General features: G+C 28.3%; 1 protein-coding gene across 1 annotated transcript; it reads left to right on the top strand.

Annotated features, from left to right (window-relative positions):
• Positions 1-260: 260 nt before the first annotated feature.
• Positions 261-2,968, top strand: LOC105114635 (probable polygalacturonase non-catalytic subunit JP650). The gene is made up of 2 exons (XM_011011237.1): positions 261-741; positions 928-2,968. The coding sequence occupies exons 1-2, from the start codon at positions 682-684 to the stop codon at positions 2,767-2,769; spliced, it is 1,902 nt and encodes a 633-aa protein (XP_011009539.1). The 5' UTR covers positions 261-681; the 3' UTR covers positions 2,770-2,968.
• The last annotated feature ends 13,675 nt before the right edge of the window (positions 2,969-16,643 follow it).

Genomic DNA, 16,643 nt, shown 5'->3' with positions numbered 1-16,643 from the left:
TAATTAATTAACTTATTAATAAAAAACTTAATTGTTTGTTTTTATATTTTAAAAATATTTAAAAAAAATAATTTTTTTTATTTTTTTATTTTAAATTAATATATTTTCAATATTTTCAAATTATTTTAATAAATTAATATAAAAAATAATTTTAAAAATAACTACGACTACGTTATCAAACAACAGGATACGTGCATTGGTATTTTGAAGCCTCCTCTGTGGCTGGGTACTCTACTTTAAGCCCTATAAATCTCCCCATCCCTCGCTCCCCATCCCACTGCCCCTCTCCCTTCTCTTCCGCACCTTTCCGCTTCTTTCTTTGACTTTGTTTTCTCCTATTTCCCCCGTTGAGATTATGTGCAAGTAATCTAGTATTATCCAAGTAATTTACCCTTTTTCGTGTGATTTGAAATCTGAGTTGCTCACAGCCTGCTTAATTATTATTTGGAATATCACTTCGCCCAACCGACCAGCGCCTTGAGTGTCAAAGCTCGGTAACCACAAGCCGAGAGACCAGCTTTCAAATCCACACCGCTTCTCCTTACAAATTTTAAAAAGGGTTACCCCCCAAGTAAACAATACTCTCTTTTTCTATCCGAGCAGAGACTAGAGCCCTTTGATTTTCATCAAGTCACAGCCCTACAAACCCACCAACATTCTCACTCCTCTCTCCTTAAAAAAATGCAAAATTTTCACCCCGTTACCCTTCTTCTGTCCCTTTGCTTCCTCTCATTGTTCAATGTAAGTAAGCCTATCTCTTCTACTCGACTCCCTACTAACTAGCTACTGTTTTCAGTCTTAATCTCTCTGTTTGTTTCTTCTTTCACTTGCATATTCCTTTGACGTGAGTTTTGTTAATTAAAATTAGTGAGTAATTACTTACGGGGTTAATTTGTCATATGTAATGTGCTGTGCAACGCAATGCAGGTGAATCATGCAGCAGATGGGAGTAGTGATTCAGCAAACGGTGAGAGCCCATTCACGGCCAAGGCATCTCTAATTCGGTACTGGAACAAGGAGATCCACACGGGTTTACCAAAAGCTGCTTTTCTCCTCTCCAAAGCCTCGCCATTGAGCCCTGTCGATTTGGCAACGTTTTCTAAACTCGCCTCCCAAAACGCTCTCTCCACTCAATTCCCAGCCTTTTGTTCCTCTGCCAAACTCTTCTGCTTCCCCGATTTGTCTCCCAGTCTTGAAAAGCATGACCAAGACTCCCATTTTGCCTTCTACCTCAACAAAAACTTCACCAATTACGGCACTGGTAGAGCTGGTGGAGCCGACTCCTTCAAGAACTACTCCGATGGGATCAATCTCCCGGTTGACTCGTTCCGCCGGTACGGCCGGGACGCTGCTGGACACGACGAGACATTTTCCAATTATGCCCCTGAGACTAACGTTGCCGACCAGAGCTTTAACACCTACGGCGCAGGTGCCACCGGTGGAACTGGAGAGTTCAAGGGGTATAATGTCAGGATAAACAAACCAGATCTCAGGTTTGTGTCCTACTCTGACGGTGCTAATGGGAAGGGCCAGAAGTTCTCGACTTATACAGAGGATGCGAATGCTGGAGACGAAGCTTTCACTAGTTATGGGAAGAATGGGAATGGAGTTCCGAACGAGTTCTCAGGTTATGGGAAGAGTTCGAATGTGATTGGTTCAGATTTCTCCAACTATGGTGAGGCTGGCAATGGGGCTAGTGATACTTTCAAGACTTACGGAGTTGATGGGAATGTTCCAGAGAATAATTACAAGAACTATGGCGATGGTGGGAATGGTGGTGTTGATAGCTTCGCCAATTACAGGGAAAAATCAAACGTGGGGGACGATTCCTTTCAGTCTTATGCCAAGAATTCGAATGCACAGAAAGCAGATTTCGTCAATTACGGAAAATCCTTTAATGAAGGGACTGATAAATTCACTGGTTATGGGAAGGGGGCAGTGGGGCAGCAGATTGGGTTCAAGATCTATGGAGTGAACACCACTTTCAAAGAATATGCAAGAAAAAAGGATGTCACTTTTTCCAAGTACACCAATGCAGGCACTGCTGATGCTTCGATGAAGGTAACTAGTGACAGTTCTGCAAATAAAAACAAGTGGGTAGAGCCCGGAAAATTCTTCCGGGAGTCAATGTTGAAGGAGGGAAGTGAGATGCCAATGCCGGACATTCGAGACAAAATGCCCAAAAGATCCTTTCTTCCCCGCTCCATCATCTCCAAAATACCGTTTTCCACATCCAAAATGGGTCTGATAAAGGAGATTTTCCATGCTAGTGATAATTCAAGCATGGAGCGGATCATTTTGGATGCTGTTGAAGAGTGTGAGAGAGCACCCAGCCCAGGCGAGACCAAGCGCTGCGTCGGCTCGGCTGAGGACCTGATCGATTTTGTAATCTCTGTATTAGGCCGCAACGTGGCTGTCCGCACGACAGATAACGTGGAAGGGTCGAAGAAAAACGTCACGATTGGATCGATCAAGGGGATCAACGGCGGGAGAGTGACGAAATCAGTCTCTTGTCACCAGAGCCTCTATCCTTACCTGCTCTATTACTGCCACTCTGTTCCTAAAGTGCGGGTGTACGAAGCGGATCTCTTGGATCCCAATAGCAAGACCAAGATCAACCATGGTGTTGCCATCTGTCACCTGGACACATCCTCATGGAGCCCCACCCATGGTGCTTTCTTAGCTCTTGGTTCAGGTCCTGGTCGGATTGAGGTCTGTCACTGGATTTTCGAGAATGATATGACTTGGACTATTGCTGAAGCTTCTTAGTTAATTAAGGAAATGCCTTTTTTTCCCTTTATAATTTGGATTGGAACCGTCTGCTAAGATAACTCTAGCGGCTGTCTCCACCTCAAAATTTAGTTAAATGAGTCTTTTTATTCCTAGTTATGTTAACTAGATTACTTTTTCTTCTTGTTTTTGTTTTGTTTTGTTTCAAGAGTGGAGTTCTACCATGTTTTTTTTTTTTGGCGAAATGCCTCTTGTTATTGTCAGTATTATCAATTATATATAAAATATCTCATTGACTACGAGTTCATGTTTATATCCAAATGGTTAGCTTTCCGTACACGTCCTTGCAATTTATCCCCCTCCTGGTCATAAAATTATTCTCTAATTTATTTTTTCCTTGGTTAACGTGCTGTAAAACACCACTGAAAATGGGGTGGCTACCTTTTTTCATTTGGTAATTTCCATGGAAGTCTAAATGTTTCTGTAAGTTTTGGTGTTCTAGAGCAAGAGGAGTTCTCTCTTTTGCTGTGGGGGTTCAAAGTTCTGAGTTTGAATAGTATTCTTACTGTAACAAAAAAAAATCGAAAAGTAAAAAATGTACTCATCCCATATTATAACAAAAAAAAATCGAAAGTAAAAAATGTACTCATCCCATATTATATGATATGATGGTATATACTAAATATTCTATCTCAACAATTAAGACATAAAAATGGGATCCATTAAAAAAGAGAGGGGGGAGATTCCATAGGAAAGAGCAGTATTTGAGCATTAGAACATCGCCTTTTAACTTCAAATTCCAACACTTTCTAGTTGACGCTTTTTCTCTTTCTTTTTCAAGGAGAATGGTGCATGGGAGTGGTAAGTCTAATAATTTTTTATTAAAAAAAAACATGTAAAACTGGTGTAAATATTTTTTTTTTTATTAAAAAAAGCATGTAAAACTTGTGTGTGTGTGTATATAACTCAGAAACTTAAGAGTCAAGAAAGTTAACTTTTTCAATAATAATTTTTAAACAATCTATGAAAAAAATATTTTTTAAAATATAAATATTAGTTTTTAAGATTATTTAACGCTATGTTTATTTTCTAAAACATAATTTTTGAAAAATTATTTTTCAATTTTTTTCTGTATTTATTTGTTATTAAAAAAATTGATCAACAAAAAATACTTTTTAGTTAAAAGAAAATTTATTTTTGGTTTTCAGGAAAGTGTTTTTTAAAAAAAATTAGACGAAAAATACTTTCTGGAAGCTGTGAAAATTTTAGAAATATTATATTATTTGCTGATTATATCAAATTTAGTCTTCAAACTTTTGATTGATATATATATTTTGCTTTGAATATTTATTTTTTAATTTCACCTCTTAAAATTTATTGTTTATAATAACTTTGGTTCTCATTTTTAAAATTGTTATTTATTTTTTTCTTATTATTTTTTATTAAAATTTTTTATTTATCAAATTTGATCCTCATTCTTTTAACTGTTATTTATTTTATTTGTAATAATTTGTGAAATGTTAATTATTATTATTTTAATTTCTTCAACTTTTATTTTTTTATTCTTAAATTTGACCTTTATTATTTTGATTATTATTTATTTTATTTGAAATAATTTATGAAATTATATTTTTTTAATTTCATTCTTATTCAACTTTTTAATTTATAAGATTTGTTTCTTATTATTTTAATAAACTTGAGAAAAATAAAACATTAATAAGTTATTTTTCAGCTCATTTTCCATGACACAACCAAACACTGAAAAGTATTTTCCAACTTATTTTTTATTATACGACCAAATATGACAAAATAAAATTTACTTTCCTGAAATTTATTTTTTCAAAATTCACTTTCTAAAAAAAATTATTTTTCAGTAAATAAATAGGGTCTAAGAAAAAGACCTCACTTAATTTAATTGAGTTTTTCAAATAAAAATAAAAATAAAAATAAAAAACTACTTTTCAGTAAATAAATAGGGTCTAAGAAGAAGACCTCACTTAATTGAGTTTTTCAAATAAAATAAAAATAAAAATAAAAATATGTTGGCTAAAGAAATGTCCTTTAAGTTTGAGAAACTAATTAATAAGTTGCTGGCTAAAGAAATGTTGAGTAAATAATAAATTATTCCTTTAATTTTGAAAAACAAATTAAATAGTACTTTAAGTTTGAGAAACTAATTAATAAGTCCTTTAAATATGGTTGATCATGCTTAATTTAAGATTACTCTATTCCAAAAATGCCTTTTTTACCAATCTTTATATATTATCTACTTCTTTTTTATTTATTAAAAAATAAAATAAAATGGAATAGAATATGAGATGGAAATTAATTTTAAAGTTACAAATAAACTTAGAAACACAGGGACTAATTCTAATTAATTAATTTTAAAAATTAAAGAAGTTATTTAATTTATTTTATGATTAATTTATAAGCTGAAGGTTAGGAATGTAAGTACGTGATGTAGAGAAAACAAGAATTTAATGTAAGTGTAGATCATACCAAATCTGAAGGAGGTGTTGGTAAGGTGATCTCTGCGTACCCTCTGATTTGTCCTTCTTTTTTTTCTTTTTTCTTACAAGAACAACTTGCTTTCATTGGATTCTAGACAAGCGTTGTGCCTTTTTCTAAAGGTCATATGTCCTAATTCGAGTTCTTGCTTCGTCAAATTGGAGCTCTTCTATGGGGTCGGAGTGGTTATGAGTATGGTTAAGGTAAGTCATGGCACGACTCACAAGAACTCGTTTGAAAAAAATACGAAAGAGATAAAGAGAGAGTTCCCAGGATCCGAAACTATAGAATAGTAACTCTTTAAACAAGCTTTTCCTTTTCAATAATGCAATTTAAAAAAAAAAAAAAAGATTACAAACTTTAGGAAGAGGGGAAAATGCCATTTCATTGATAGGAAAAATAGCGCACCCATAATTAAAATTTAAATAAAGATTATAAGTATAAAGTTTGAATTAACAAAAAGAACAAAAAAAAATTGGTTGAAGTTGTGATAATTTGAAGGAAAGAAAAAAACTAGCATGAGTGCATGACTTTTTTTTAATTAGATGGGAAAATGTTCGTGTGTGAGTATATATATTTTAAAAATACATTTTAATTAAAAAATTAAAATTACATTTTTTAAAAATTTTATTTAAAAAAAAAAACAGCATTACAAACACCCTCGAAGAAAAAAGGCAAAAAAAGGATCGCTGCTGAGCACGGGATTAAAGTAGAGATATCACAGAATATCTGAGAATTCTCGAAGGTATAAAAAGTCTAAACTTTCGTGCGCCTGTGGGTGGGTGGGTGGGTAGGTGGGTGACTCGGCAGTTGTTGGTGACAAGAAAAGGCTACAGAGGGTTGAAAGCAAAGGCCACAGTGGTACGGTATGTATCAATGGTCTTTGGGTTCTCCTCTGCGCCTTCTGCTACATTCAAAAAAAAAAAAAGAGGGTCAGCTCACTACTCGAAAACAAAGCACGCATTCAAAAAAAAGAGAAAAGTAAAAAAGAACTGAGGCGCCAACGAAATTCGGGATCCGGTGGTGAACATGTCTGGGGTTCTGAGTACTGTTTTGGGCCTTCATCAAATCCCAAATTCTCCTTTGGATGACCCGTTTCCAGGCTTTGGAATCTTCCTCTGGATTCATTTCCGTCTCTTTTTGGTTTATTAGATGTCGAGAGCTGTGAGAGTGAAGTAGCAATTTCTTGAGATGAGAGAAAATGGTAAATGATTCCAGTCAGCCAAGTTTTTAGCAGTATATTTTGATAAAAACACATTATATCGAGCAAGGGCGGAGCCGTTCACAAGGCTCCGGTGGGCTGTAGCCCAAGTAGGATAATAATAAAAAATAAAAAAAGGAAGCAAGTTTCAAATGGGGCTTTTCTTCTTTGTTAAAATTTCTGTTTCCAAGGGTTTATCATCATCATTAACCTAATTAGAAAAGGGACGCAGAGGAAACACAAGGAGAAGATAAAACTCTATTAATCCCTTTTAAAAGGTTTACGGTACCATCGTAGGAAAGTTCAGGATTTTCTTTAAATTTTAAAATTTTTATTTGAAAATTAATTTTTAAAATATTTTTAGATTATTTTTATGTAATGGATCAAAAATAAATTTTAAAAATAAAAAAATTATTTTAATATATTAAAAAACACTTTGAAAAACATTTATCATACTCCTTAGCCAACCTACCTCTCGCAAAATAAGTCGAGAAACCAACAATATTATTTAATTTTTTGAATAAATTTTAAAATTATCATAGGTATTTTAAATTCAGGTAGAATAATATATTTCAAAAAAGTTATGGTGATATAACACGTTTCTTCTATGTATCACTATTGAGTATCAAGATATTTAAATGATGTTATATATTATAACCGTGACATTTAAATCGATGTTATAGTTGGGGATCATAATAAAATTTTAATTGATATCGTAATTGATTTTTCTATTTGGTTAGTTGCAGCAGTTAGAAATGAGATTTCTATATGGTTATTTTTCTCAAAATTAACAACTATTATTAATCTTATTAGTGCTTCTCCCACATGTCATACCAAGTTATATGATGCTTAGACTATAGAAATTGCGTATATAGTAGCTACTGGAGAATGTGAGACTGGTAGAAGGGCTAATCAAATCAGTAATTTACATCGAAGTGGAACTACTCGCTAGAGCTCTTATTTTGACTCTATTTGCAGTTTAATAGATATGTATAATGCAACTATTATTGTACTTGAAAGTATGATTTAAAAAAGATCTTCTAACTCTATACATGGAGAAGCTAGTGGTTATTTGATTGTGATGAAATCTTTTAAATTTATATTCATCTTATATTTGATGCATAAAATAATATGGATTATTTATTTACTTTATCAAGCTTTGCAACAAAAATCTCTTGATATCTTAAATACACTGGATCTTGTATCAACTACTAAAGCATTGCTTCAAACTTTAAAAGATGCTTAATTTGATCTTCTTCTTGCAAATGTGCAATCTGTTAGCACAAAATATGAGATTGACATATCACATATGAATGCTACGTATAAAAAGACTACAAGTCGTTCATGTCAACAACAAGGTTCAGTGATAGTTTACCAATATTATTATTATTATATATTTAACTCAACAATATATTTTTAGTTGGAAGAATCAAATTCTAGATTCAGTGATGGGACAATGGAACTTTTCATACTTAGCTCTACTTTAGAACTTAAGAATAATTTTAAATCATTTAAAACTGATGCTATTTACAAGCTTGCTAACAAATTTTATCCTGAAAACTTCAATGAACAAGAGATATATTATTTGAGATCTTAACTAGAACATTATCAGATTGATGTGATTCAACATGAGAGCTTTCAGAATATGTTTACCATTTCTGAATTATGTCGAGGATTAGCTGAAACAAATAAGTCGCAACACTATCATTTGATTGATAAGTTGATTTGTCTTGTTTTGACTTTGCCTGTTTCCACTGCCACTACAAAGCGGGCATTTTCAATTATAAAACATGTTAAGACTGTGCTTTACAATAAAATAAAAAATGAGTTCTTAACAGATTTTATGATGATTTACATTGAATAAGAGCTTGTTAAAGATATTGATTCGGATTCGATCATAGATGAATTCTATTATATAAAACATCGAAGAGTGCAACTTTGATAGTGTAATTTATTTTTATTTTTATTTTGAATTTTATATACTTTAAATTTTATTTTTTATATATTTTATGTTATGTATTTGAATTGAAACTTTATTGTTAACTTGATAAATTTATATATCTGAGTTAATAATTAATTTTAAAAAATAATTTATATATATTTATATCATAGCCTAGAATAAGAAAAATTCCTGGCTCCGCCCCTGATATCGAGAAAGATTTATAAATATAAATTTTTAGGAAAACAAGCATGTGGAGTGTGTCTCAGAATTTCAAGAATTTCCTTTTCCCACCAATCAATGAAAACAATATATTTTAGACCATTTGAACTATTGAGAATATTAGACTTATAACTAAATAGCAAATCACTAAAAAATAAGAAGAGAAAGAGAAAAGGTGAAGAGAATGAGAGGGTTTTTCATGATGAAATTACGCTTGTTACGACACGTTTTTTTATGAAAGATCGCGTGCTTGTGTTGAATGCCCCTTCATTTTTTTTTTAAGGATATATACTTAGTTTTAAAATCTAGCTTGCTCAGTAAATAGATTCAAAATTTATTTAATTTGAAGTTAAAATTAGGTTGGATTGAAAAAAAATAAAAAAAAATTATAAGACTCGGTAAAAACCTCTATTATAACCCATTAGATCTTGTTTTTTTACTAAAATAATATCAATTTAATTTTTAGAAAAATTAACCCAAACGACCCGGTTAAAATCTAGAACTTAGACTTTGAACTAGATCAGGTCTAAAAACTATGGATATATATATTATACAATAATAACCTCCCTTTTTAGATATTTTTTTTTAAAATATTATTAATTACATCTTGGATATAGGAATATTTATTTTTGAGTGAGTGTTAAAGAAAATATTGATGATAATTACAAGGTTGCGAGTAAATCTTAATCACATATATCATAAAAGAATATATTGTTCATAAGTCGTTGTTAAAAAAAAACATCGATAATGCATGTACATTTACAAATAAATTTTATCTATGAATTTTACAATATACAAAAAATTATATTAAAAATATCAATTAGAGTATTTTAAACTTCACAATATTTTTTGTTTTGTTTTTATCCAGATATCTTTACAATCTTTTAAGGATAAGATTAATTTTTCAGAGTCCATGATTATCCCTTGATAGATACATTTTTTTTAAAATTAAATTTATATTTTCATCCTTACATAGATATAACAATATCTTAACTATTAAATCAACACTACATAAATAAACTTCACAATATTTTAAATTACAAAAGGTGTTAACTATATAAAAAACTATACATTTATTTGCATAATCAAGAAATTAAGTTAATTATTTATGCTTTGGTTGCCAAAAAGATTGTTGAAGAATTGGGTATCAATTACAACGTTAATAAGTTTTTATATGATAAAAGAATATCACTGCAATCTCTTTTAGTATTTAAAGATAAAAAAAAAATAAGCAAGGAGATTTTTGTATTTTAACATTCCTAAGAGATTTTTGTATTTTAACATTCCTCGTTGTAATTTATATGAATAACTATAATTAAAATTCCTCATATATTTTTAATAAATTCTTTCAATATTTTTATTGGAAAAACCTTTGTTATTACATAAAGAGTTTTATTTTTCTAACTCTTTTAAGAATCTTATTAAAATTTTCACCCCTATATTAAATTTATGACTCCCAACCGACACTGTTTTCTATTAAATATGAAATAAATTCTCAGTACCTGATGTAAGGGATACACACCGACACTATTTTATTAGCATGCTGCCGCGGATGGTAAACTTATCTTCAAAAAAAGTTTTGTTATCCAGTTTTTTTTCTATAAAAATTTAAAATATAAATAAAATATTCAGGTATCTAATTAGATAAATTAATAATTTTTTAAATAAAAAAAGTAGTTAATAATAACTTAAAAAATTAAAAAAATTAAGAGATAAATATAAATTAATATATTTAATATCACAACATAGGTTATTTATTTGATTGTGTTTAATGAATTAGCATAGGTTATTTATTTGGTTGTGTTTAATAAATTTATTTTAAAAACTCAATATATAACAAAAATCAACAAATTTATCAAATAAAATATAAAAAAATTATGCAAGGTTGCACATATTAAAATAAATTAAAAAATAAATATTTTTAATTTTAAAAATAAATTTAATCTATAAAAAATATAAAAAAATATAGATGAACTAAAAAAATTAAACACACTTAATATAATAAAAAATAATCACTATTTCAAAAAGGTAAAATAAGCAAAAAAAAATCACAAAAAAGGGATATTAACTAAAACATAAATGAAAAAAATATTTTTAAAAATACATATAAAAAACAATAATTTACAAAAAAAATTATAAAAAAAATGAAAATAATAAGGATAGACGTTGTGGACCTGGTAAGTCAAGTCTAACGCTTAACCCATAAAGCAAGTGCTCACACGCGAGCTTGCAAGTTCAGGCCCACGCGCGTGGATTTTTTTTTTTTTAAATTATAGGATGAAAAACATGTCATTCATCCTATTCTATTGCAAAAAAAAAGGGAAAAAGATGACGTGTTGTTTGAAATTACCAAAATCTAGCCACTATAGTGGTAAAAAAAAAACATGGTTGTTGTTTTTTTTTTCTAAAAATTCATTTTCAATCGAAAATTTTAAAAATACATATGAAAAACAATAATTTACAAAAAAAAATTATAAAGAAATTGAAAATAATAAGGATAGACATTGTGGACCTGGTAAGTCAAGTCTAACGTTTAACCCATAAAGCAAGTGCTCACACGCGAGCTTACAAGTTCAGGCCCGCACGCGTGGATTTTTTTTTTTAAATTATTCTCATATCTTTTTTTTTTCATGCACTTTCAAGGTTTAGAGACCTGATTTGAATTCTCCTTGTCATATATAACTATTTGATATAAAAATAAATTATTTTGGTAGCTAAAATAATTATAATGATAACGTTTTTTTTTCTAAACAGGAATCAAGTAAGACTCTCTTTCTTTTCTCACACAAAAAAAATTATGAAAATAAAGTTTAATATCAAAATTAAATTTTTTAAAATTAAAAGAATCAGTCAACTGATAGATTAAAAAGATTTAGGGCTAAAATGTTTTTTTTTAAATAAATTCTAAATAACTACCTATATTACCCTATTTTTTAACTTTCACTATTTTTTTTTAAAAAAAACATGCAATTAAATGCTAAAAAAGCTCAACTATGCAAAGTAAAGGTATTATAACTAAAAAAAAAAACCTTTACAATCCATCCATATTTAATTATGAGAGGGTGAATAGTAGGAAGATCTACAATAAATTAGCTATGCTGATTATATTATAGAGGCGTGCGCGTGTGTATATATACACACATATATACACAGAGGTAAAAGTTTTCAAAATGAATTAGCCTGTTTAATTACTGGAAATAGCGAAAGTGAATTTTAAAATAGTGAATTTATTTTTTTTAATGTTTGGTAGTATAATAAAAAATAAATTGGAAAATATTTTCTAGTATTTGGTTATGTTATGGAAAATGAGCTGAAAAATAACTTATTAATGTTTTATTTTTTTTAAGTTTATTAAAATAATGAGGAACAAATCTTACCAGTTAAAAAGTTAAATGAGAATAAAGTGAAAAAAATAATTTCATAAATTATTTCAAATAAAATAAATAATAATTAAAATAATAAAGATCAAATCTAAAAAATAAAAAAATAAAAAAATAAAGAAATTATAATAATAATAATTAACATTTCATAAATTATTTTAAATAAAATAAGTTACAATCAAATCAAAAGAATAAAAATAAAATTTAATAAATAAAAAATTTCATTTAAAAAATAATAAGTAAGCAAATAATAATTATAAAAAAGAGAATCAAAATAAATATAAAAATTAAATTTTATGATAAGTAAGCAAATAATAATTATAAAAAAAAGAATTAAAATAAATATAAAAATTAAATTTTAAGAGATAAAATAAAAAATAAATATTCAAAACAAAATATATATATAACAATTAAAAGTTTGAAAATCAAATTTGATATAATCAACAAATAATATGATATTTCTAAATTTTTCACAACTTTCAAAAAGTGTTTTTCACTCAAAATAAAAAAATATTTTTTTAAAAATCAAGATAAATTTTTTCATTAAAAAATATTTTTTATCAATTAATTTTCTAAATAACAAATAAATTTAAAAAATTTTAAAAAATAATTTTTTTAAAATTAATTTTCAAAAAACAAACTGTTAGGATAATATATACAGCACAGAAATTTCCTTTGTCCCGGAGCCCGAGTACGTGGCAGCGTTGATAAGGGTTAGGAAAATAATGGACTGCCAAAACTCTTTCCTTTATTTGACGTTGTTACAGACCGATCTTTCTTTTTCACCTTTGTCTTGTATTTCACACCCACCCACCTATCAGTTCTTCTTCTTTTGCTTTTTTCTTTTAATTCGTAAATCATCTCCTCCCCTTTTCAAGCACGCTGGCAGAAATTGGATGTTAAAACTACTTGCCAAAGGAGAGAATTTTATCTTCTCTGCTTAAAAAAAAAAAAAAACAGAATATTTGAACAGTAAAGTTCATTTATTTATTTTTTAATTCAACCCTTTTTTTTCCATTCATTTTTTTTCTAACTTCATCTTTTTTTTTTAATTTCATCCTTAATTTATTTTTTAATAATTACTTGAGTTGTTTTTGGATCGATCATGCCAACTAAATTATTTTAAAATAATTTTTACATGATTTAATTTTAAATTTGAATTAAATAAAAAACCAAGTAAAAATATTTTTTTTATTAATTTTATCATCAAACTGTTTTACTAAACAACATTATTATTTTTTAATCAGTTAAGTCATTAGGTTATCTTGAATCAATTTTTATATGATTTAATTTTAAATTTAAATTAAATAATAAATTAAATTAAATTTTTTTAAGATTAAATTATAATATAAAATTTAATAATAATATTAAATAATTTTTTATTGTTTAGATTGATTTTTTTTTGCTACTCTAAACTAGCAAACAACCTAAAGAAATTGAAGATGAAAAGGAATTTGGATTTTAGACCATGCAATTTGCTTAAAATGAATTTTCTTATATTTTTAGGTTTTTCTAATGTAATAATGTTAAAAATAATTTTTTTAAATAAAATATTTTATTTTAATATATTTATATTTTTAAAATATTTTAAACCACCGTATTGTAATTCCAAACATGCCTTTAGCGGGCTTTCCCATTTAAATTTTCTTAAATGTATTGACTGGTTCGTTTCATGGAGTCTGTCTTTATTAAATAAAAAATTAACCGTACATACATAAATGAGTTCGAGTACACTTCTGACAGGAAAACAATGCTATAGAAAAATCTGGAATTTTTATCTTCAAGTAAAAACTAAATTGTAAAGATTAAAACTAGAATTTAAAGGAGAAGTTTTATGATGCTGTAATTATCAACACTTAAAGCGTTTTAAAAATAAAGAGAATGCTTATGGGGTTACATTAAATATGAACAGTAAAACTTTCATAAAAAAAAAAGCTTTTCTTTTTCTTCAACTTCATTGTCAAATTTTTTTTAACAATTTAATTTTAAAATAGAATTGGACAAAACGTGAAGTCTCTCTATGTATATTATTAATTTTATTCTTAAATATTTTTTATTTTTTAAAAAATTATTATTAGACGAATCAAGTTGATTAGGACATGTTTAAATAAGTTACGAGAAAGAAATTGAATCAAGAAGCTATATATATCAATTTCATTATTTTTTTTAATTTTATTTTTATATTTTTTTATTGGTCAGATAAGTTATCTTTAAATAAGCTAAGTTAACAAAATTATGTTGAGATAACAACCACATAATTTAATTTTAAACTCGGATTAGACAAGTAGTCGAGTTAATATTTTTTTTCTTGTTAATTTCATCATTGTTTTTTTAATTTTATTCTTAATTTATTTTTGATCGTGAGATTATTTTTAAACTGTTAATTTAACTCAATTATATTAAGACAATTCTTAGAGGTTTTAATTTTAAATTTGAATTAGTTAAAAAATTAAATTAAGAGGTTTTTTTTTATCTCACACTTAAATTTTTTATCAATCAACCAAGTTTCCTCTAACCTGATGAAATTAATTAGATTATTTTAGTTAATTTTTATATAATTTAATTTTAAATTCAATTAGAATAGAAGACAAAATCTTTACAACCAAACTATATAGCAGAAAGCACGATATCCGTACATCGACGTGTTTACAAGATGATGCAGCAAAATGAGCCCAAGCTATAGGAAAAAGATGAGGTGGTCCTTAGACCATCCAATTTGTGGAGCTATGTCATGTATAATTCAGGCCAGGCCAGGCCAGGCCAGATATATTTCGGCACTGATGCCTCTTGTATTCAGTCCAAGGAAGCATTATACATGGTCTCCACACTCTACAACGAGCCATGTCGGCTTAGAACTTTCACAGATTTTACAGGGAATTGCTGGGTTTTAGGACACCGGGAGGTCAAACTTTCATGACACAACTGTATTATTCGAGAAAGTTAAGGGTCCATGCGCTTAACGTTACAAAATAATGCGACCAATCACTCACAGGACATCACTTAATGTGTCAATTCAGCCGAGTTCAATCTTTAGAAGACAATCTTGGCCAGCTCCATTTTTTCGAGAACTAGATGAGATTGCTTAATCACAAGTCAATTATCGAGAAATAGTACAGCTCGAGGAGGTTGAAGTTCTATAAATGCAGGCCAGATCAGCTTTGAGAGTGCACCTATTCGTGTAAAATCGTTTCATTTCTCGTGTAGAGATGCTAAAACATGTGCTCAACTCTTCATTGTTTTTTATGGCGAGAAAATGACAGTCATACAATGGAGTGGTACTTTCCATGGTTACTAAACATGACCTGAACCGGTGGATTGAATGCCGACTAGCCTCCTCGAACGATATTTCTGGAAAATCTGATCGGAGTTTGCGAAGAGATGTATCACCAAGAAGCTTCCAATCCGAGGATGAAAGAGGTATTACTGTCCATTTATTTTTATATTTTAAAAATATTTTTTTATTTGTTTAAGTTTTTAGAATTTTTTTATATGTTAATATTAAAAATAATTTTTTTAAAAATTAAAAAAATTATTTTAATATATTTTTAAAAACAATCATTACTCCCACAACAACAATAATAATGATACATCATTCATTGCTGCATCTGGTCCCATTATTTATTATCAACTGCAGGAATTTTATTAAAACTAGCATAAAAAACCTTTAAAAAATAATGGTATATCATCCCCATTATTTATTATCCACGGCAGGGATTTTATTAAAGCTGCCACGCACCGACGCCTCCTATTTAATGATATTTATCCATTTTAATGCCTGGATAGAAGGGCATATTAATTTTGTCCCATTTGGTGGCCGCTCAATCCAATAATAATAATTTTTCAAAAACAATCTAAAAACATATTCGTTGAAAAAAGACCTTAGAATACCCAATAGATTAAAAAAAAGGGGTAGAATGTCATTTATTTTAGAATCTTTTTTTTTTTAAGAAATCAACAGACATCTGGAAATCATGTGAAAATTAGACGAGTTCAATCTTTTATCTATTGCTGGCACTGAATGGATGGAGGTCAGTAGAGGAGACCGCAATGTTGATTAAGTTTGTGATAAAAGTGAGAAGTTTGAGATTTAATTGATAATAAAATTATAAATCTAGGACTAAATTGAAGTTTTACATAATTTCTTTTATTAAAAAAAAAAGCTCAAGGGAGATAATTTTTTAATATGCATCTCCCCGCATAACATTATTAACTAAAATAAGGTATATTTTATTATTTAAAATTAAATTTATAATTTTTTTAATTTATTTTTTATAAAATTATCTTAGGCTTGTGACCAAAACTGTGAGTTGTATATGTTAATTCGATTGACTCGAGTTTTTGATTAATTTTTTTCCTCGATCTTATATTTTAACATTGGATTGATTGAGAATTATATTTCATGCTTTGTTTTGGTCTTTTTTTCTATAATATTATTCCCATCTCATTACTTGAGTTATGAGTTTGACGGGTTAAACTTGAATGACTCGAGTCCTTTTTCTAATTAATTTTTTTATTTTAATTTTTCAACACTAGATTAATCGAGAATTAAGTTTCATAATTTGTTTCAATCTATTTTCTATTAAGTTATTTTAGTTTCATCACCTTAATTGCGGGTTTAGTAAATTAAATCAGATTAGCTTGAATTATTTTTTTTTAATTTTTT

Source organism: Populus euphratica, unplaced genomic scaffold (assembly GCF_000495115.2).
Source record: "Populus euphratica unplaced genomic scaffold, PopEup_1.0 scaffold554.1, whole genome shotgun sequence".
NCBI lineage: Eukaryota > Viridiplantae > Streptophyta > Magnoliopsida > Malpighiales > Salicaceae > Populus > Populus euphratica.
This window is presented reverse-complemented; position numbering and strand designations above follow the sequence as displayed.

Coding starts and splice junctions, on each gene's coding strand:
- LOC105114635 (XM_011011237.1), top strand. CDS start 682: ATGCAAAATTTTCACCCCGTTACCCTTCTTCTGTCCCTTTGCTTCCTC. Junction 742..927: donor GCTTCCTCTCATTGTTCAAT/GTAAGTAAGCCT, acceptor AACGCAATGCAG/GTGAATCATGCAGCAGATGG.